The sequence below is a fragment of the Oncorhynchus keta genome, chromosome 1 (genome assembly GCF_023373465.1).
Source record: "Oncorhynchus keta strain PuntledgeMale-10-30-2019 chromosome 1, Oket_V2, whole genome shotgun sequence".
Classification (NCBI taxonomy): Eukaryota; Metazoa; Chordata; class Actinopteri; order Salmoniformes; family Salmonidae; genus Oncorhynchus; species Oncorhynchus keta.
In genome coordinates, this window is record NC_068421.1 from 59,654,212 (window position 1) to 59,677,545 (window position 23,334).

The 23,334-nt window shown below is 41.3% G+C and overlaps 1 protein-coding gene across 10 annotated transcripts in view; it reads right to left on the reverse strand.

The window, feature by feature from the left end:
• The window catches only part of LOC118389526 (CUGBP Elav-like family member 5), a 294,731-nt gene that overhangs the window by 17,335 nt on the left and 254,062 nt on the right, over positions 1–23,334 (reverse strand). For 4 of the 10 annotated variants that reach the window (XM_052529678.1, XM_052529682.1, XM_052529677.1 and 1 more), the window contains exon 6: positions 5,551–5,697. In XM_052529678.1, the coding sequence (XP_052385638.1) occupies positions 5,551–5,697 (147 nt within the window). Of the gene's footprint in view, positions 1–4,574; positions 4,599–5,550; positions 5,725–23,334 lie in introns of all 10 variants that reach the window. The other 6 variants (XM_052529656.1, XM_052529646.1, XM_052529666.1 and 3 more) reach the window with 3 other exon arrangements.

The window sequence follows — 23,334 nt, forward strand, 5'->3', positions numbered from 1 at the left end:
GGGGGGGAGAGAGAGGGAGAGAGGTTAGTATAGAGGGAGAGAGAAGGGAGGGAAATGAGGGATGGGCGGTGAGTGAGAATTAGAATAAAGCGAGAGATGAGAGAGAAAAGTGACTGAAGAAAGTATGAGGAAGAGACGGAGCGAGAGAGAGAGGTGGGGGGGAGAGGGAGAGAGAGTAGCATAGGAAAGTTATAGAGGGAGGTATAGATGGGGTTGATGGGTGTATAGTGCATGGAAAGTAGAGCGGAATAAAAGAAAGGAAGGGGGGGGGAGTCTGTCAACCTATGTTTAGTGAATCTGTCTTTCCTCACAGTCGGAGGGCTGTCAGCAGCTGTAGGAATCTTTCAATAGCTGTCTGTTGGGCTCATTCAAATCAACGGATTGACATGTGCACATTATTCCTGTCTCTAGGGACCTGGGAAAGTTCAGAGGCAGAATTGAATTGCATTTATCTTCCTTTGTCAAACTTCTCTGTGTGTCCCTCTCTGGTTGTGTAAGGTAAAGTGGAGGGGCAGTGACATCTCTGTGGCTCCGCTCGCTGGGCTCTTTTTAACTTGCCGCGGTGCCACTGGCGTGTCACGAGCAGCAACCTGTAATGACAGTCCATTTACACTGGACACAGTGATAAAGAACTAGGCTGACACCACTTAGCACGGACACACAGATAAACCCATTCTCTATCCAATACTGCCTAGAATATACCCACACACGTCTAGTATTTCTGCACTCCGTCTCAGATACCGAGGGCCTAATTCCAGAGAAAATCCATCATTGTACGAAGGTGTTTACAACCTCTGGACCAGTGGGTTTATCTGGGAAATCAATGTTATTTTGTAGGGCATCTAATTCACGATAAGGAATGCAGGTATGTGGAGGAAAAACATGGACACAATCGGACAATCCCATTCCTGTTTAATATCCCACAGCGCCCTCCGTCCTGTTGAAAAAGTGGATTGGCACCCCGAGTCTGACTCGGCTAAGCAGAAATCAAATGCCTTTGCAACTAGCTAGCTCTGATGTTAATGACGATATTGTGCGGCTGAGGCAGAAGATGCCACTCTCCCTGTATTTGCATGGAGTCCCTGGATAGGAAAAGCCAATTATTTTCCCTCAATGCCCCTGTCAGGTAACCTAAAAGCGGCTGTCCTGCCACAAAACGGGCGCCGCTGGCACCTCATCCATTAGCCACATGCCTTACCACCACTATCTATTAACTCCTTTTGTCATTTGCATAATTTTATCAACATGACAAATGGGGATCATCCATTTGAACAAGATAAATTGAGCTTTTAGGGGTTTGGAAAAAGGGGCGACAAGGAGAACTAAAAAGCACGACCAAGAAAACAAACAATGATAAGAAGTCAATGTGAGAGCTGTGGTTGGTGTGGGATAGAGATGGTGTTAATGCCCTCATTAAGTTTAGACTGGGGTCGGAGGTTTGGGGCAAAAGGCCTCTGATCTGATTGGCCCCTGTATCAGAGCATACTGTCACACAAGTCAGTGGCTTTTGTCCCCCTCTCAGGATCTTCTGCCTGCTTTCAATAGGAGTTGGGGACTTGGGCTTACTCTAATAACCTTGCAACCCATTTGCCAGTGGCCTATACAAGTTGATGGAAGCTGCAGCAGGCCTAGATGGTAGAATAACAGACTGAGGCAGAAGGTCTCCGTATAGCTGTGACTTTACATGCATAGATAATGCAGTCCTTCATGCCAGCTGCCAGATTGTCATGGATAACAACATGGCATTCAGTGATGCTTTTTCAGAATTAAAATGCAGCAAATTGGAAGCTGAAGCATGTAATTATGTTGGAATGCAGTGGGTAATACAAACTGGCTCTGATAAAAAGCCTCTGTCCACCAACTGGAAGTGTTGACAGAGATATTCAGTCATTTTCTACTATTCATGTGTTTTTCTTTTTTTCTAAGACTTTCATCCATATTCAAAAGCCATTGCTACAGTATATTTCTTCTTATTTATCCTTGGCAGTAGCTAGCAAAATGTCTGTGGCAGACAAAGAGCTAAATTGCATTGAACTGAATCTTCATCATCATGGCCATAACCTTTTCTCGCTCTGGAATGGAAAGAAAAGAAACGAAGGCAGAAGAAAAGAAGCAGGGAAAAAGTTTCCCGTTGCTACAGCTTCCATTTAGTGTCAGGCATCTGCTTCTTTATTGCAACCTGATGGCATTATTCTCCCCTGGTGCCAGCAGGCAATCACCTCTATCACATGGCAATTATCTCTATAGCACTGCTCTGTGACTCGCTGACTCTCAGCACTGTCACATGTGACCCTTCCAGCCAGTCCTGAACGGGCACCGAGGAGGAGGAGAAGATTGGGGGAGTGAGGGAGGGGGAAATGGAGCGAGTGAAAGAGAAGACCCCAGTTATTGAGGTCCTGGACCTGCAGATTGCCTGAAACTGCAGACTGGTGTGCACTCCAGCAGAGAGAACCTGAAGACAATAGAGTCCACTGCAATTGCCTGGCCTGAGCTTAAGGGCTTCATTTGTTACCATCATGCTATGGTGTGTTTCCTTAGTGGGGTTTTAATAGGGTTTGTTTCATGTTTCATCATTTTGGTGTGTGTGTTGATGAAGATCTGGGCAGTTGGTATGGGAGGGTGTCCCACTTATAAGGCCATTTTCTAGGAAACGTCAAGATCCGTACAGTAGCCTTACCTAAATAACAATTTTCTATCTTCTTATATTTGTGACCTTTAATGAATGCATAATATAACACATCCTCCTCGTTATTGGCTGTGCATAGTTCCTGCTTGTGTAATGCAATCGCTCAAGGTGTTGGTAAGGTACAGTAGAGGCAAATCATTTCAATATCACTTGTAAGCTCTTCTTTATTATGATATAGCTGAATTTATTGTGAAACACTTTAGATTTGATCGTTTCCTGATATGTGTTGGGTTGGGTTGTGGTGAATAGGATCAATTATATCCTGTATATTCTGACTAGTTCCAACAGGGGGCGATGTTTGTCAATGTGAGGAGTACACTCACCATGCACCTCCTGCATCTCCACCCACACACACACAACTTCACCATTAGCTCACTGTTAAAACTACTGTTTTCTTAAACCATTCATTTTTATCCGATTCAATCGAATACACATTCTTTGGTGATGTTGTGCCTCTAGTGTCGCACATTTTCAAGCCTTCCATTCCCACACTGAAATGGCGTGTAGCATTTCAGAAACAGCAAGCTGAAATGGCTGTTCTCAGGAATATACACATGGCTTGAGATGAGAGAAGTGTGACACAAATCAAATTGTGTACAAATATGCTCCGTGTGTATTGACAGGCAACAGTTCACAGGAAATAATGGGTAGCTGCTTTATCGTGTTTTTACACAGCTTCTTTACAACTATAATCAGCCATTTGGAATGGTTTGGGAATAACTTCCTCTCTCCTTGTGTTTCGTGAAATCACGTTTGCAAATGGGATGTTGTCTGTCAGAACAGTGCTGTGTCTATCTTGAAAACGGCACATTTCTCATTTTTGTCAGTGTTGTACCCCTACAATTTGTGTTCACCCCCCCTCTCTCTCTCTCTCCTGGATTGACTAAAATCCAATTTACGGGCTGTCAGCTCAACTCTATAATCCTATCCACTGCTGTATTTGTGAAGTAGCTCTTTGAATTTGCCATTTACTGTACTGTGGATATATACCGTCCCTGTAGATGTCTGTATTCCATACCCTGCTAGCTATATATACACTGGTAAACATATGGATGGAGGAGCACATATCAGTGGAGGCTGCTGAAGGAAAGACAGCTCAAAATGATGCCTGGAATGGCATTCATGGAATGGTATCAAACACATGAAACGTGGATATTCCATGTGTTTGATAGCATTCCACTGACTCCGTTCCAGCCATTATTATGAGCCGTCCTCCCCTCAGCAGCCTCCACTGGTACATATAAAGAGGCTTTAGAGATAGTCATTCTGTGTCATTGCGGGTTTTGTTCTTGGTATAATAGTTTTTCACAGAGTAAAGAGACATTTAAGGTGTATCATTCTGTTGCAGTTAATTCCAACCCAATAGAGAGCAAAGGCTGTAACATGCTACAATAAGCATCGAAGTTTCTGTGTCTGCTATTCAATCAAAACTGCATTAGTGGAAACCCAACACTGAAGAAAAATGACACTGTTCCTGTGCCAAATGAAAGTACATTACAAGTAATGGAATTCATTAGACATAATGCATATAGTGGAATAAAACAAAACTAGCTGTAGGCTATACATTCATTACAACATACCTGAGGGTTGAAATGATCTCATAACAGAACGTTGTACAACCTCAAAGCATTACAATATACAGTATGATTCATATCTCATGGAGAATTTCACTTACAATGGTATCAGTCACTGTAGTCTTGAAAAAATATAATTTGACCAATTGTATCCATAAATCCCACTATTTTTTTTAAACTTCAAATAACTATACCTAATAATGACTGTAAATGAATAACTAATATCTAATAACTAACTATAATGATCAAATATCTATAACATGACTAGAAACTACCATTCACAAAACTTTAGCAATGGATTGGCATGTACCCACCTCATTGTCATGCTGCAGCAGTGCCTGGAAAAACAAGACACATGTTGTTGTGTGGCATAGAGTTGGTGACAGAGTGTGTAGCTGTCTGTGTGTTGTCTGAATGCGTAGTGTAGTGTGTGTGACGGGGTGCGTGGGGCTCTGCCACAGTAAATAAGAGTCATGGACAACCTGAGCAGGACACAATGCTCTCCCAGCAGACCACCACCACCTCCACCACTCCTGAAACATTAGCATTTCTCCACATTTCCTGGGGATGGGCTGCATTTCATGAATTGTAATGAAGGCAGGAGTTTTACTGGAGAGAGGACAGAGATGGCCTCGCAATTACTCTGGGACGGTCAATTTGCACTTTTCATACTGGCCACCATGCCTGTGATAAGAAAATGAGGGAAATGAATAAACCCCCGAGACCTGGGCAGCCTCAACAATTAATCCTGGCATTTAGAGAATAAAAAATAAAATCTGCCCGTGTGTGCAAAGTAAATAAATTAAGAATTCCGTTATTTTATAAATATATACATACTGTGTATATTTATGCAGTCTGATGTGACTGAGGTTTAGGTATTTATCGGTGTCAGACGGAACCCTTTTCTTCATTCCATTTCAGCTCCCTTCAAACGGCAGTAACTCTGTGTGCAGGCTAAAGAGGTTTGTGTGGAGATAAGGTTCCTATGGAATATTCGGATTCATCTCTGGCCCCTGGTGCAGCTCCGGGGCCCCGGGGAGACGAAAGGGCAGTGGGAAAAGCAGCGTGGGCTGGGTGAGCTCATCAAAGAGCCTGGGGTCTGCCGTGTGTGTACGGTGCTCTGCCCTCGGGGGTGTTGGGGGGTAAGAGGGATACAGATAGTTGGGGGTTGGGAGGGGTAAGAGGGATACGAAATGTTGGGGGTCGTGCTAGTTAACTCACTGCGTGTGTGGATGGTGTTAGTGGGGTCAGAGGGGTACGGAGGGTTGGGGGTTGTGCTAGTTAACTCACTGCATGTGCGTAGGTACTGTAGGTGCTGAAGGGAAGGGCGATGGCTGGGTTAAAGATGCCAAACTGGCCCACCATCTGCTGCATGCGGCGGATGGTGCGCTCCTTGTCGGTGTCGGCAAACTTCACCACCAGGCTGGAGGACGCACCCTGGGGGGGGAGAGAATCGGAGCCGTTCTGAGGAGAGAGGGACCGCACACTTAACCAACCAACCCTCCTCTGTCCGCAACGCCTCCACACAGCAGTTAGTGTATCAACATCATCATCAACATAACACGCCACATAGTCAGTCACTGTTGGCTATGACAGTTGAAGTCGGAGGTTTACATACACCGTAGCCAAATACATTTAAACTCAGTTTTTCACAATTCCTGACATTTAATCCTGGTAACAATTCCCTTTCTTAGGTCAGTTAGGATCACCACTTTATTTTAAGAATGTGAAATGTCAGAATAATAGTAGAGAGATTTATTTCAGCTTTTATTTCTTTCATCACATTCCCAGTGGGTCAGAAGTTCACATACACTCAATTAGTATTTGGTAGCACTGCCTTTAAATTGTTTAACTTGGGTCAAACGTTTCAGGTAGCCTTCCACAAGCTTCCCACAATAAGTTGGGTGAATTTTGGCCCATTCCTCCTGACAGAGCTGGTGTAACTGAGTCAGGTTTGTAGGCCTCCTTGCTTGCACGCTTTTTCAGTTCTGCCCACAAATTGTCTATAGGATTGAGGTCAGAGCTTTGTGAAGGCAACTCCAATACCTTGACTTTGTTGTCTTTAAGCCATTTTGCCACAACTTTGGAAGTATGCTTGCGGTCAATGTTCATTTGGAAGACCCATTTGCGGCCAAGCTTTAACTTCCTGACTGATGTCTTGAGATGTTGCTTCAATATATCCACATAATTGTCCTTCCTCATGATGCCATTCATTTTGTGAAGTGCACCAGTCCCTCACACCCCCACAACATGATGCTGCCACCCCCTTGCTTCACGGTTGGGATGGTGTTCTTCGGCTTGCAAGCCTCTCCCTTTTTCCTCCAAACATAATGATGGTCATTATGGCCAAACAGTTCTATTTTTGTTTCATCAGACCAGAGGACATTTCTCTCAAAAGTATGATCTTTGTCCCCATGTGTAGTTGCAAACCACAGTCTGGCTTTTTTATGGCGGTTTTGGAGCAGCGGCTTCTTCCTTGTGAGCGGCCTTTCAGGTTAGATACTTTTGTACCAGTTTCCTCCAGCATCTTCACAAGGTCCTTTGCTGTTGTTGTGGGATTGATTTGCACTTTTCGTACCAAAGTACGTTCATCTCTAGGAGAAAGAATGTGTCTCCTTCCTGAGTGGTATGACGGCTACGTGGTCCCATGGTGTTTATACTTGCGTACTATTGTTTGTACAGATGAACGTGGTACCTTCAGGCGTTTGGAAATTGCTCCCAAGGATGAACCAGACTGTCTACAATTTATTTTCTGAGGTCTTAGCTGATTTCTTTTGATATTACCATGATCTCAAGCAAAGAGGCACTGAGTTTGAAGAGAGGCCTTGAAATGCATCCACAGGTACACCTCCAATTGACTTAAATGATGTCAATTAGCCTATCAGAAGCTTCTAAAGCCATGACATAATTTTCTGGAATTTTCCTAGCTGTTTAAAGGCACAGTCAACTTAGTGTATGTAAACTTCTGACCCACTGGAATTGTGATACAGTGAATTATTGTGTCATGCACAAAGTATATGTCCTAACCGACTTGCCAAAACTATAGTTTGTTCACAAGACATTTGTGGAGTGGTTGAAAAACTAGTTTTAATGACTCCAACCTAAGTGTATGTAAACTTCCGACTTCAACTGTATATACAGATGTGCTCAAATTTGTTGGTACCCTTACAGCTCATTGAAATAATACTTAATTCCTCCTGAAAAGTGATTAAAATAAAAGCTATTTGTATCATGTATACTTGTATGCCTTTGGTATGTCACAGAATAAAGCAAAGAACCTGTGAAAAGAGATTAATTATTGCTTATTCTACAAAGATATTCTAAAATGGCCTGGACACATCAGCCTATTTAAATGGAGAAAAGTGGTCACTGTGCTGTTTGGTATCATTGTGTGCACCACACTGAACATGGACCAGAGTAAAGTAGTCACTGTGCTGTTTGGTATCATTGTGTGCACCACACTGAACATGGACTGAACATGGACCAGAGAAAGCAAAGGAGAGATTTGTCTGAGGAGATCAGAAAGACAATAATAGACAAGCGTGGTAAAGGTAAAGGCTACAAGACCATCTCCTAGCAGCTTGATGTTCCTGTGACAACAGTTGCAAATATTATTGAGAAGTTTAAGGTTCATGGAACTGTAGCCAACCTCCCTGGGTGCGGCCGCAAGAGGAAAATCAACCCCAGATTGAACAGAAGGATAGTGGGAACGGTAGAAAAATAACCAAGGATAACTGCCAAAGAGATACAAGCTGAACTCCAAGGTGAAGGGACGTCAGTTTCTGATCGCACAAGCCGTCGCTTTCTGAGCGAAAGTGGGCTCCATGGAAGAAGACCCAGGAGGACGTCACTTTTGAAAGAAAAACATAAAAAAGCCAGACTGGAGCTTGTTAAAATTCATATTGACAAGCCACAATGCTTCAGAGAGAATGTCCTTTGGATAGATGAGTCAAAACTGGAGCTTTTTGGCAAGTCACATAAGTTCTATGTTCACAGACGCAAATATGTAACTTTCAAAGAGAAGAACACCATACCTACTTTATTTTTTACATTTTACCTTTATTTAACCAGGCAAGTCAGTTAAGAACCAATTCTTATTTTCAATGACTGCCTAGGAACAGTGGGTTAACTGCCTGTTCAGGTGCAGAACAACAGCCTTGTCAGCTCAGGGGTTTGAACTTGCAACCTTCCAGTTACTAGTCCAACGCTCTAACCAGTGAAACATGGAGGAGGCTCGGTTATGTTTGGGGGCTGCTCTGCTGCGCCTGGCACAGGCTGCCTTGAATCTGTACAGGGCACAATGAAATCTCAAGACTATCAAGGCATTCTGGAGCAAAAAGTACTGCCCAGTGTCAGAAAGCTCTGTCTCAGTCGCAGGTCATGATAATGACCCAAAGCACACAGCTAAAAGCACCCAAGAATGGATAAGAACAAAACACTGGACTATTCTGAAGTGTCTTCTCTGAGTCCTGATCTGAATCCTATCGAACATCTATGGAAAGAGCTGAAACTTGCAGTTTGGAGAAGGCGCCCATCAAACCTGAGACAGCTGGAGCAGTTTGCTCAGGAAGAGTGGGCCAAACTACCTGTTAACAGGTGCAGAAGTCTCATTGAGAGCTACAGAAAACGTTTGATTTCAGTGATTGCCTCTAAAGGTTGTGCAACAAAATATTTGCTTAAGGGTGCCATCATTTTTGTCCATGCCATTTTCATTTGTTTACTGATCTACAGTATTATGTTGAATAAAAAATCAAAAGCAAAGTCTGATTTCTATTAAATATGGAATAAACAATCGTGGACCCCAATGACTTTTGTCAGTTTCAAGTTATTTCAGAGAGAATTGTGCATGCCTCGTTTTTGTGGAGGGGTACCAAAAAATTTGAGCACGTCAGTATATGTTTAGATAATGAACTCGAGTTGAATGATCAAGTCTGAAACAAGTCATGCATGATAATGTGATTGGATGGTTTAATTGTTCAGCATACACTGCTCATTTGACATTAGGCCTGTTGTTAACATCAATATTAGAAAGCTCCTCTCATCGAACATCAAGCTCACAGTTTTATAGCATTCCAGATACTACATGATTGGACATTTGTCTTATTGATGATATTGTCTCTGTGTGTTTGCGGTCTGCATACATAAGTAGGTATGTAGAGTCATATCAACCAGCTCTACTTCTATCTGTAATGTCCTCTTTTCAGATACAACCATAAACCTTCCATCTATTTATAATGCCATGTCATTTAGGCCAAACAAGTATATTGTGCATTAATACATAGTTCACTCTTTTTACAAGAAAGTTCTTGGGGTTTAACCTTGGTCCAGCCATTCAAGAATGTTCTTGGGGTTTAACCTTGGTCCAGCCATTCAAGAAAGTTCTTGGGGTTTAACCTTGGTCCAGCCATTCAAGAAAGTTCTTGGGGTTTAACCTTGGTCCAGCCATTCAAGAAAGTTCTTGGGGTTTAACCTTGGTCCAGCCATTCAAGAAAGGTTCCAAAACAAGCGACATATGATTATTTGAGATGAAGGGGCTAAGATTGGCATGGGCACCAGTAAGCACTTATTGACCCTGGTGAAGGAGCTCTTCTCTCTCTCTAAGATTGGCATGGGCACCAGTAAGCACTTATTGACCCTGGTGAAGGAGATCTTCTCTCTCTCTCTCTCTCTCTCTCTCTCTCTCTCTCTCTCTCTCTCTCTCTCTCTCTCTCTCTCTCTCTCTCTCTCCAGCAGGTGTGTCTGCCACACACCATTCATTAAGAATCTTCAAATGATTTAGCGCTACATTTGACCTTTCATTCGCTCAGCCTTGCCTCCCCCTGCCCCCCCCAAAACTGCCCAATCGATCCATATAAAAGGCCGAAATATTACTCTGATCTGACAGTGTAGAAAGGTTGTGCGTCATTTGAGATAAGAGGCTCCCTGAAATTGATGTGAGATTGTCAATAATAGCAGCGAGTGGCGGTGGGGGTTGGGTAGGGCTCGGGAGCTAGCTGGGAGGTGTTTGGGCTTGGGGGGTGGTGGGTCGGGAGGTTGTGTGGTGAGCCACAGTGGGGATACTGTTCCCTAGGCTCCCAACTACACATTGGGGAGGTTAGGAAGTTTTTCATTTCTCTCTCTCTCTCTCCATCTCTCTCTAAATTCAGCCGCTGAGGGGGTTGAAAATGTGTCAATCACATTTAATTTCCAGGCTTAACAATCTGGCTCGGGGCTTGGCTCTCTGCTTATGTAGGCGTGATTTGCAGGTTGCCAGAGATGCTAAAAGATAGTCAGTGGAGTGGAAGATTTTTTCTTCTTCTAACTCCTCTATGTTCCCTGTTTTTTCACTATCCCCTTATCCCATCTTCCCCTGACGGATGGCTGTGGCCATAAGTGCACGGCCTCACAAAGCTGCCTCTCCTCACCACCGGCACCACATTAGGCCCCTCCTCATTAAGTGCATTGTATGACTTAACAATGAAGTGCATGCGCTCCTAGGTAGTATGGCGAGGGTAAAACGTCTGAAAGAGGGAACACACACTCATCCTCCCCCTCATCTCCTCTCCAGACCCACAGTCCATCATCTGGAGTGAGAGTCCATTCAAGGTTACACAGCCCAGTCATTCTGGTAGAAGGGCCTTGTGTTGTGTCTGCCCAGGTTTACTATCTGTTCCTTTAACATTATTATGGTGTATATCTTTAGGCGAGTCTGGGAGAAGGGATGTGGGACTGCAATACAGGAATGTGCAGCAGTGGTAAACAGTGAATATTCTACCCCACAGCACTAAAAAAGCTATTAAAGGACTAGCTGGTTTGATAATGAGACTCGTGGTGCGTTTCCTCTCCTGCTCAGGCTCCCAGGTTCTTGGGCAGGGTTGGAATTTATAATCTGAAGGTATTAAGTTGTCTGCGAGCAACGAAGAGAGGGGACGCTGCAGCCCGAGCTCCTTCCTGTTCTGTCAAGCAGTCTGGAGTGTGCTTGCATATGGAAGTGTGGTTAATTGTGGATTGAGCGTGTGAGTGCAATGCCAATGCAGCTCCTAGTCGGTCTCCTGTTCTGTTCTCTCCTATTCTATCCAGATTGAGGTCTGTGTCTCTGCCCAGCTATTGGCTCTCCCAGATTGGTTGTATTGATCAGGGTGGATTCTGTGTGAACCCAGAGCTCCGGCAGTGTCTCGGCACCTTCAAATTGCTGCATGAACTCCAGGATCTTCAGAGTCCCTGGAAGACTTACAGTGGATTTACTAGCAGCCATCGTGCCACTGCACCACACTCTCAGCCTCTAATATGAAAGGTGGAAAGGTTAAACATATCTGGATGACTCCCTAATAACCCCCTCTCTCTCCTCTCTGCGGAAATGACAGCCGCTCCAGGCACGAGCTCTTTATTTCTGTTTTAGTCATCATACAAGCCATTCACTTTATGTGCCAACATCACATTGTATTTTTCACATGCTTCATAAACAACAGGTGTCGACTAACAGTGAACTGCTTATTCACGGGCCCTTCCCAGCAGTGCAGAGTGAAAAATAGAAAAATTATAGAAAAAAAAAAATTAAGGAATAAATACACAACAGGGAGTACCAGTACTGAGTCAATGTGCTGGGGTAAAAGTGACTAGGCAACAGGATAGATAATAAACAGTAACAGCAGTGTACGTGATGAGTCAAAAAAGTTTGTGCAAAAAGGGTCAATGCAGATAGTCCGGGTAGTGGGGCTTGGGGGTAGAGGCTGTTCAGGGTCTTGTTGGTTCCAGACTTGGTGCATCGACTACCACTTTCCTTGCGGTAGCAGAGAGAACAGTCTATGATTTGCGTGGCTGTTGACACCATTATTTTCCATGTCCATTCCTATGCTTGTTCCCATGCCTACCCAATTTACTGTATTGCACATTTTCAAGATATCACGGTGTAGAATCTCTCTCTACACAGTATAAAGCAGAGAGGTGGATGAACTGTGAAGTAAAAGTCTCATTCAATTTTAAGCTGCCAAGTGTCAGGCAGAATCCCCACCGACTCAGAGCCTCTAGAGTGGATTCAGGAGAGGGAGTAAAACTGTGGGAATAAAATGGGCAGCTGTTCTTACACAGGAATATAGGGAAAAGGGACTGGGATTCAAAGAGAAGAGAAGTCTGCTCCCTTTGCAGTCAGGGCCGGCTTGGTTCCTTTCCAAACCCGTGTGAATGGTCCAGATAAAGCTGCAAACGACGCTATATATTTGATATTGCCTTAACTCTACACATCTGTCTCAGCGCATTACCTCGCAATAAGGTAATAAGGTTGAATTATCCTGCGCCTGCCGTCATCTTACATAAGCCGCTGCGACTCAGAAAACCTGTAATAGAACAAAGTGTCACATGGCGAGTGCCTTAGCGGTGTCCCTGTCTCTTTGGTTTAGTCAAACGGGGGCTTAGTCACTAGAACAAAGGTTCCTAGTTCCTACTCCACTCGCTCCAACAGGAATACACAGCTGTGTGGCTATTTCCAGATAATTGTTTAGTGAGTTCAGTGTTAAACTTTCTATTGTGTAGTTTCATGTCTCCATTATCATTATGATACACTGATTCCCATTCATCTGCACTAAATAACCACCGTGAATGACTTCACACACACTGTATATTTAGTGCTTGGTTAGTAAAATAACAAATTAGTGTAATCCATTAGACTCTGATTAGAATGTAAATTGCTTGGGAAGTGACACTAGGGAAAAATGACATCTTATAAGCAATAGAACAATATGAAGAAACTATCAAGTTCAACATAATTACGGCACATTGTTTAATGATGAGAAACATGGATATATCATCCATGTGAAGTAGCCTCCTAACATTAAACTATGCATGAGACATTTCATTTTATTACTGTGACACTGGCTGTCGTTCTATAAAAATGATATTTATAGTGTGTGTAAAGCGAGATCACACTTCGATATGGGCTTTGACTCTCTCCTCTTAGCATATCTCCCTGTCAGACACGGTGCCTTCAGAAAGTATTCACACCCCTGGACTTTTTCCACGTTCTGTTGTGTTACAGCCTGAATTTAAAATGTATTACATTGAGATGTTGTGTCGCTGACCTACACACAATACCCCATAAATGTCAAAGTGGAATTATGTTTTTGGAAATGTTTACGAATTCATTATGAAAAGCTGAAATGTCTTGAATAAATAAGTACTCAAGCCTTTTGTTATGGCAAGCCTAAATAGGTTCGGGAGTAAAAATGTGCTTAACAAGTCACATAATCCGTAGCATGGACTCACTCTGGGTGCAATAATGGTGTAGAACATGGTTTTTAATTGACTACCACATCTCTGTACCTCACACATACAGTACCATTGAATTATCTGCAAGGTCCCTAAGTTGAGCAGTGAATTTTCAAACACAGATTCAACCACAAAGGCCAGGGAGGTTTTCCTATGGTTTGCAAACAAGGGCACCTATTGGTACATGGGTAAAAAAAGAAGCAGACATTGAATATCCATTTGAGCATGGTGAAGTTATTCATTTGACACTTTAGTTGGTGTATCAATAAACCTAGTCACTACAAAGATATACAGTGGGGCAGAAAAGTATTTAGTCAGCCACCAATTGTGCAAGTTCTCCCACTTAAAAAGATGAGAGAGGCCTGTAATTTTCATCATAGGTACACTTCAACTATGACAGACAAAATGAGAAAAAAAATCCAGCAGAAAGACCCTCCTATTCTGTCCCGGGACTTCCCTTAGACACAGCCTTCCTGAATCCCAGCAATTTGCTTTACAGCTCCAGCGCTTACATTTTTAATTGTGTTGCGTCCTCAGCCATGTGAGGTCTACCGAGGCCCAGGCAGGAGGCGTGTGTGCTTGGAATGGAATGGAGAGGCTGTCAGGGTCTCACATCTGACCTGTCATCACCTCCCACCACCCTGCGCCACTCGTATTTATTTGGAGATTAAACTTATTTGGTTCTATACTCCAGTATTTTGAATTTGAGATCAAATGTTTCATATGAGGTGATAGTACAGAATTTCACCTTTTATTTGAGGACATTTTATACATATCTGTTTTACCGTTTAGAAATGAAAGCACTTCATGTATCTTGTCCGTCATTTGAAGGTGTTATAAGTATTTGTTCAAATTCACTTATATAGTGTATTACATTTAGTCAAAAGTTTAGTATTTGGTCCCATATTCCTAGCACGCAATGACTAGATCAAGCTTGTGACTCTATAAACTTGATGGATGTATTTGTTTGTGATTTATTTAACCAGGCTAGTCAGTTATGAACAAATCCTTATTTACAATGAAGGCCTACCCCGGCCAAAACCCAACAATGCTGGGCCAATTATGCACCGCCCTATGGGACTCCCAATCACAGCTGGTTCTGATACCGGAATTGAACCAGAATCTGTAGTGACGCCTCTAGCACTAAGATGCAGTGCCTTAGAGCGCTGCGCCACAGCAAATGGTAAATAATGTATAATATTATTTTGGAGTCACTTCTCATGAGTGAGAAAGTTACAGAGGCATAAATATCATACCCCCAAAACATGCTAACATCCCGTTATTCGTAATGGTAGGAGATGTGTTTTTGCTTTCATGCGCAGAATTAAAATGAAATGACTTGTCAATAATTTAAGAAGCACTGTTTGGTAGAGTTATTTGATGTGCCATCCACTTAATTATTTGAACTTTTACAGTTCAGATAATCTAAAGTAACATGGTTTGGTTTAGCTAATGAGGAGCAATGCTACATTTTTAGGCCAATCGCGTGAACTCTGGGTTTGTTGTTGCAAGGCAGTTTTATGGGCACTTAAACTGGTGTTGCCGCTCCAGATGTGAAGGCATCTGAAGAAATGATGAATTGCATTTAGCAAAGAGACTGTTGATTCATTCGATTTACCTGTTACAATTCTAGAGAAAGTCTAGTTAAACATCTATATCAAATTGACCTGAATTCACCTGCTGTGAAGAGTGTAGCCATCGTTGCTTCAATGGGAGCTAGCCTAGATTTCGTTGGATTGGGAGCTGCTTTCTTCCAAGACGAGTTGGGACTTCTTCCAATGGCACAGGACATCTTTTCAATCGCATGCAGGGCGTTTTCCACCATGGATTACAAATAGGCATCGGCCCTGGAATGATTGTTTCAGGAGTTTTTTGACTGGATCATTCATCATACCTTCAGCACCAATTTAGCTTGCTAAAATGAACAGTGTTCAATGATTGAGTTGTGTAAGAGTTCACGCGTAATGATAAAGTTATAGTGGGTCAAAGATCAACCCCCCAAGACATGCTAACTCCCCTGTTATTGGTAATGGTGAGAGGTTAGCATGTTTTGGGGTTATGATCTTTGACCCTCTGTAACTTTCTCTCTCGTCATTATTCACGATTAATTCAGGATTATCTGCAATCATGGTAGCATCAAGATTAATGTAGAAGTGTTTACAAGCATATTCATATCTTATTTACAATAAATGTAACTCCAAAATTACACAATACATTATCTACCATTAATTTCTGTTGGTCACAAAACGACTTGAAACAAAACCAATAAGAACTGCAAATGCATCCGACAAGTTTGTAGTTACAAGCTTGATGTGGACATTGTGTGCTAGGAATATGGGACCAAATATTACATTTTTGAATTTGTGCAGATAGCCTAGTGGTTAGAGTGTTGGGCCAGTTACTGAAAGGTTGGTGGATAAAATCCCTGAGCTGACAATGTAAAAATCTGTTGTTCTGCCCCTGAACAAGTCATTTAACCCACTGTTCCCCGGTAGGCTGTCATTGTAAATAAGATTTAGTTCTTAACTGCCTTGCCTAGTTAAATAAAGGTTAAAAAAATCCTTAGGGATGTCAATTTTGACCCCCTACCTTTTTTGTTTAACAAGTAATACTTTTTTTCTCAATCTCTTTCTCTGAGCAATTGTATTAGTATAAAATAGTATTTGAATTATTTAATATGTGTAGTCATTATTGCTCATCTTTATCAAGGGTGGCAATAATTTCGGAACACACTGTATGTTTTAGTAATATCCCTCGCCTCTCGTTTTTCCCCTAGCGAGTCAATATCTTAGAAGTTAAAATACTGAGATGTCCTTTTCACCATTATTTTAAAGCTGACTTATCTGAATATTTTGGTGAGAGGGTTACACTTATGACACCCTCAAATGGGGGGACTAGATGCATAAAGTGCATTCATATCTAAACGGTAATACCGATATGTACGAAAATACCCTCAAATAAAAGGTGATATTCTGTACTGTTGCCTCATATATATATATATTTTTTTTTCCCAACGCCGATACTGATTATTGGAGGACCAAAAAAAGCAGATGCCGATTAATCGGACAATTTTATATATATATTTGTAGTAATGACAATTACAACAATACTGAATGAATAATGAACACTTTTATTTTAACTTAATATAATACATAAATAAAATCTATTTAGTCTCAAATAAATAATGAAACATGTTCAATTTGGTTTAAATAATACAAAAACACAGTGTTGTAGAAGAAACTAAAAGTGCAATATGTGCCATGTAAAAAAGCTAACATTTAAATTCCTTGCTCAGAACATGAGAACATATGAAAGCTGGTGGTTCAATATTCCCAGTTATTCAATATTCCCAGTTAAGAAGTTTTAGGTTGTAGTTATTATAGGAAATATGACGCGTCGACTATTTCTCTCTCTATCATTTGCATTTCATATACCTTTGACTATTGGATGTTCTTATAGGCACTTTAGTATAGCCAGCCTAAGAGCTGCTGGCAAACGTTGAAAAGTGCTGTTTGAATGACTGCTTACGAGCCTCAAATCATAGACTTAATTATAACACAATAAACACAGAAGGACAAACCTTTGGTCATATATTATGGTAAAACCCGGAAACTATCATTTTGAAAACAAAACATGTATTATTTCAGTGAAATACGGAACCACTCTGTATTTTATTGAACGGGTGGCAACCCCAAGTCTGAATATTGCTGTTATATTGAAGGTTGTGCATGGTTATGTCATAATTATGTAAAATTCTGGCAAATTAATTAGGTCTTTGTTCGGAAAAAATTGTCTTCACACAATCCGCAACGACCCAGGCGGCCCAAACTGTTGCATATACCCTGACTGAACGCAAGAGTAGTGACACAATTTCCCTAGTTAATATTGCCTGCTAACATGAATTTCTTTTAACTTGTTAGGGCCGTGGTTCCGAAGTGGGAACATCAATCAGCGGAAATTTCAAGTGCGCCACGTATAGTTTTTGATAAAACTCAAACTTTCATTAAAATGCACATACAATGTACTGAATTAAAGCTACACTCGTTGTGAATCTAGCTACCGAGTCAGATTTGTAAAATGCTTTTCGGCGAAAGCATGAGAAGCTATTATCTGACAGCATACACCCCCAAAGTACTGCAACGCTACTTAAAACGACAGATTTTGCGATAGCCGGGGGCTACTCAAAACGCAGAAATAAAATATAAAACATTCATTACCTTTGACGAGCTTCTTTCTTGGCACTCCTAGATGTCCCATAAACATCATTTGGGTCTTTTTTCGATTAAATCGGTCCATATATAGCCTAGATATCGATCTATGAAGACTGTGTGAACAACGGAAAGAAATAGCGTTTTCTAACGTAACGTAATTTTTTTAAATTAAAAAAGTTGACGATAAACTTTCACAAAACACTTCGAAATACTTTTGTAATGCAACTTTAGGTATTAGTACACGTTAATAAGCGATAAAATTGATCACGAGGCGATGTCAATTCTATAGGTGTCCGTCTGGAAATAATGTCTGGATAAATCTCAACCAAAATATCAGGTCGGATACCTGAAGAAATGGCTTGTCTCTTCTTCGTTTGACCAAGAAACAAATAGTAGGCAAATGACAAGACTGTTGACATCGTGTGGAAGCTGTAGGTATTGCAACCTCTACCTCATTTAATCTGGTTCACCTTTAACAAATCTTGGAAGTGGCGCATGGATATTTTTTTCCATTTTCAGTGATCAGATTTTCCTGCACTTTTCGATGAAACGCACGTTCTGTTATAGTCACAGCCGTGATTTAACCAGTTTTAGAAACGTCTGAGTGTTTTCTATCCAAACATACTAATCATATGCATATACTATATTCCTGGCATGAATAGCAGGGCGCTGAAATGTTGCGCGATTTTTAACAAAAAGCTGCGAAAATTCGCAGCCTCCCTAAGATTAACTAAATATGCAGGTTTAAAAAATATATACTTCTGTGTATTGATTTTAATAAAGGCAACGATTGTGCTTTTTTCGCGAATGCTCTTTTGTTAAATCATCACCCGGTTGGCGAAGTTGAAGTAGGTTGTGATTCGACGATAAATAAACAGGCACTGCATTGATTATATGCAACACAGGACCAGCTAGTTAACCTAGTAATATCATCAACCATGTGTAGTTAACTAGTGATTATGTGAAGATTGATTGTTTTTTACAAGGTAAGTTTAATGCTAGCTAGCAACTTACCTTGGCTCCTTGCAGCCACGATGTCCTTTTGACGCTGCACTCACGTAAGGTGGTCAGCCTGCCACGTAGTTTCCTTGTGGAATGCAATGTAATCAGCCATAATCGGCATCCAAAAAGGCCGATTACCGATTGTTATGAAAACTTGAAATAGGCCCTAATCCGATCAATTGGTCGACCTCTAATATATATAACATTTGATCTCAAATCCAAAATGTTAAACTATAGAGACAAATATAAGTTTTAGCTTCACTAGTTGGATTCCATCCAATTTGCGACAGATTTTCATGCGAATATAAAACTTTTTTTAATCCCATCAAACGAATGTATTACTGATAACAGGCTGTGCACGATGATGTAGTGCACATAAAAATAACTTTTGCGGTTAAAATCCCATGTACCGAATGAAAAATACAAGTTAAATGGTTTTCCATTTTCAACTCTTCTGATGGTTTTGTCACACAAACATTGGCGTTAAATAGCAAAATGTGCCCACTCTGGTCTTGGCACATGCTCTCTAGCCAACAGCTCTCAGATACAGTGTGGGTAGGCTACCTACATGATGACATTACTTTGGACAGAAGAGCCAGATTACATTTATTTGTCAAACGGCAGCCAAGCGTCAATCACCATGTGACCAGAATAGGACTCTCTGTTTATTGGAAAGGAGCATCAAGCTCATCACCGTGTACTTTCACCACCCTGTGATGTTCATCATCATTTATTTAATCTGTAGCCTAATAAACTTGCATGGTTTCCCGAGTCGTAGTGGGAGGTCCACCTAACATATCATTGCGTGACTCCAAGTTTATTTCGATATGATGGTTATTATATCAATATTTGCACATAAAGACATTTCCACTGCCATTTCTCGCATAATTAATTTTCCCGATACAAAAAGATCCCACCATGTCTAACGAACAAATTGTCTGTCGGCATTTATACAATTGTAATGGGATTTCCTGTTTCCATCAGCCCATGAGTCAGGTAATTCATCCACATTAAATAGTTGGAAGGAAACCATTCTGTCTCGCATTCATATGCTCAAACAGAAACAACACATATCATGCACAAACACATACAGAAGAGACCACATACAATCACACAATCTGAACCTCAAATCCACACACATTTTATCACTCAGATCCCTCCCACACACTTACAGTATACATAGACACACATTCACAACACCCCAACATCCTCCGAGCTGGAAAATAAGATCAGTCAGTGAGCCTTTGACCCTTGCTCATGGCTGTATGAGCATGTGATTGAGAGGAGTGTGTGTGTGTGTGTGTGTGTGTGTGAGAGACTTGGGGGATCTGATGTTGATCTATTAAGAAGCTGTTAGTTATAGTGTTTATATTCAGTGCACTCCAAAACCTCAGCTAGGCTCTCGGCTGGAAATGATCCATAGCCATCTCTTTTCCTAGACTGATCACTTGGAATAGCTTGTAAATGCTGCACACTCATTTGTTTTAAAAGTTACTCGTAGACCCTACATGTGGAGAATTTTCGAAAAGAACAAATTCATGACATGGAACAGTAGACGATTAGGGCCTGTAAGAAACTGTATAGATGCACTGTTAGTCCTTTAGCAGTGCTGTTCCATTTTCAGTGCGGTGCTGTAGATGCAGATCATGGGTAATTCAGGCCTGTCCTCTGAGTATCCCAGGCCCAAGGCCTAATGGTGCTCTGTCTGTCAGTCTAATCCTGGCGAGACGGAGCGTCCGGGGCCGACCCACGCCCATCCAAACCCCCGACACAGGAGATGAGATGCTGATAAGATTTCTATAATCAATTTAGCCGACCAGGAGGGGATCAATCCTGTCCATTTGCCTCCTCACTCGTTTTTCCATCTCTCCTTCATTTCTGTCTCTTCCCTTCCGCTCTTCTTCCCATCTCCCAACCGCCTCTCCCCCTCCTTATACACAAATGAATAATTCAGCAGCCGATGTGGTGAAAGGTGAAGTAAACAAGTCTATTGCCTAATATCCCGGGAGGCTGGGAAAGAGAGAAGAGTGAGGGGAGAGTGGGGGAAATGCTGTGGCTGTCCAATACCACAGGCTGGACCTTGTGTGCTCTCTGCTCTATCTTCAGCCTATCCTCATGTCCCAGAGTCATTTGCACTTATATTGACCTCAAGGTTGCACCAAAACTAATGACACAGTCAGCTAGTCCGACGCTCTCTTCATCCACGCGCTGTGCGACCATAAATAATAACATAAAATGGTGTAACGCCACAGTGGTGAGAGAGTTCAGGGTCCTGCTCCACACCTGAAGTTTCTCCAACAAAGAGAGAGTTAAGGCAGAGGGTATTTCAAACCACTGAATAATGTGTAGCGTGCAGAATAACTTCATAATGCAGGTTTAGTGTGCACAAAAAGGGTTTAGAGGGGCCTCCCTAAACACGAGCCACATACAAATAGGCACACCTAGCAGTAATACAGTAGTGACTGCTATGATTACGGTGTTTGTTCATGGGTCAAATGCAAAAATTGCTAAATGTTTTGAACAATTGTTCAACCCATTATCATTCAATGAGAAGAAAATCATTGTTGAAAAGTAGGCGGGGCAAACCCGTTTTGGTGATTTCTGGTGTATCTAAAATAAATAAATCACTGCACGTTTTGACTCATTCAGCAGTTTTTACCTTATTAAGTACAGTATCATTAGAAATTATCGTTGAAAGTTACATTTATATTCCTAAAACCTAAAAAATATATAATGCTGTTGCTGCTTCCTGTTGACAAGACATATTGATAAATAGCCCAATATCAAAACAAAGTTTTAAAGTGTCCAAATCAATAACCAATATGCAGAAACAATTTGTGATATATTGAAAACCTAAAACTAAAATGTACTATCTACACATACCTGTGCAACAATGATCATCATGCTACTTTAAACGAGCACCTTGTAAACGGCACATACACACAAAAAAACTGTTTTGTCAAGTGGCAATAAATCACTCATTGATTAAGGGGGGGGGGGTGATATGTGCTTATGAAACTAACAACCGGATACATTTTCACATCACTGGTTAGAAAACCACCTGCAGAACACAGTCACATTTTGGAATGTTGCATTTTGATACGGGGTCACCAAAACAGAAAGAGAAACGTAACATTGTTTTGTCCATCACTCCTATCGATTATCACGTTAAAATCAAATACCTAAAAAAAAAAAACACACAGAATAGAGGACAATTTGTAGAAGATCAATCAATAGAGCAGGGGCCAAACGTTTGGGGGCGTAGTTTAAAATAACACTAATTCAAAGGCTCCACGGAAACTGGGAATAACCTATACATGGTTGGTTAGATGAGAACTTGTAAAGGCTTTTATCTATATTTTGGATTGGCGGATGTTGATTTTGTGAGGCTGCCATCGTGGTCCTTCTGTAGCACAGTTGGTAGAGCATGGCGCTTGTAACGCCAGGGTAGTGGGTTCGATTCCCGGGACCACCCATACGTAGAATGTATGCACACATGACTGTAAGTCGCTTTGGATAAAAGCGTCTGCTAAATGGCATATATATCACGGAAAAGGGAATAAGCCACTTTCTGTTAGTTAACTTCAACGAATCACGACCCGCCATAGGATGGCAACAGTGACAATGGTTGGCCGCTATTGAAGTAATGGTTTAACTTTCAAATCGTGTATTTTTGTGTGGCCAGTGACTTTTTAGAGACCGCCCCGAATGATCCATGCCATTTGAAAAAGAAAAAGGATAGTCCTACCACCCCCAGCGGGTATGACAAAATCAACAGTACAAAACCAAAGATATCTGTTTTAAGCAAATTGATCTTGTCATCATGTTGACAATAAAAATCACCAATCTGAGGTAAAAAAGGATGTGTAATTCCCCCCAATTTGGATGTGGTCAAAACGTCAGCTTGTGTACTGTACTAACGCATTCTGTCCACATACTGTCTGTAATTTTGGTAAAACATCCATGAGTTTCTAGTAGATGGTTCAATAGCCTAATTAATGAAAAAAACATCTTATATTCAATTACCTCTACTTTTTTTCCCAAATCTACCACCAGTTTGATGCAAAAACATTGACAACAAATACACAGACATAGTAAAATAAATATAATGATATTAAATGCTGAAACCTTCATATTAAACACCAATGTTATTCACTAAGATGGTTTAAATTTAGGACAATGTTTTACAGCTTTGTTCTTCTATTTATTTTTTTATTTTTTTAAAATCATCTTATTTAATTATTTCATATTTTATATGTGATAAGGCCAGAGGGCCACAGATAATTACAGACACCTGTGATAATCTGAAGTATCCAAAAGGGCCAGTAGATGTCTTAAATCTGGTGGTTTACTGGTCAATTTAGAAAGTTGCAACCCTAGATATGGCTAAACAATTCAATATCTTACTTTAGAATGATAGTAAATTAAACACAGATTTACACTGAGAGTACAAAACATTAGGAACACCTTCCTATTATTGAGTTGCACCCATTTTGCCCTCAACAGCCTCAATTCGTCGGGGCATGGACCCTACAATGTGTCAACCGTTCCACATGCTGGCCCACGTTGACTCAAATGTTTCCGCAGTTGTCAAGTTGGCTGGTAGTGGATCTCTACTCTG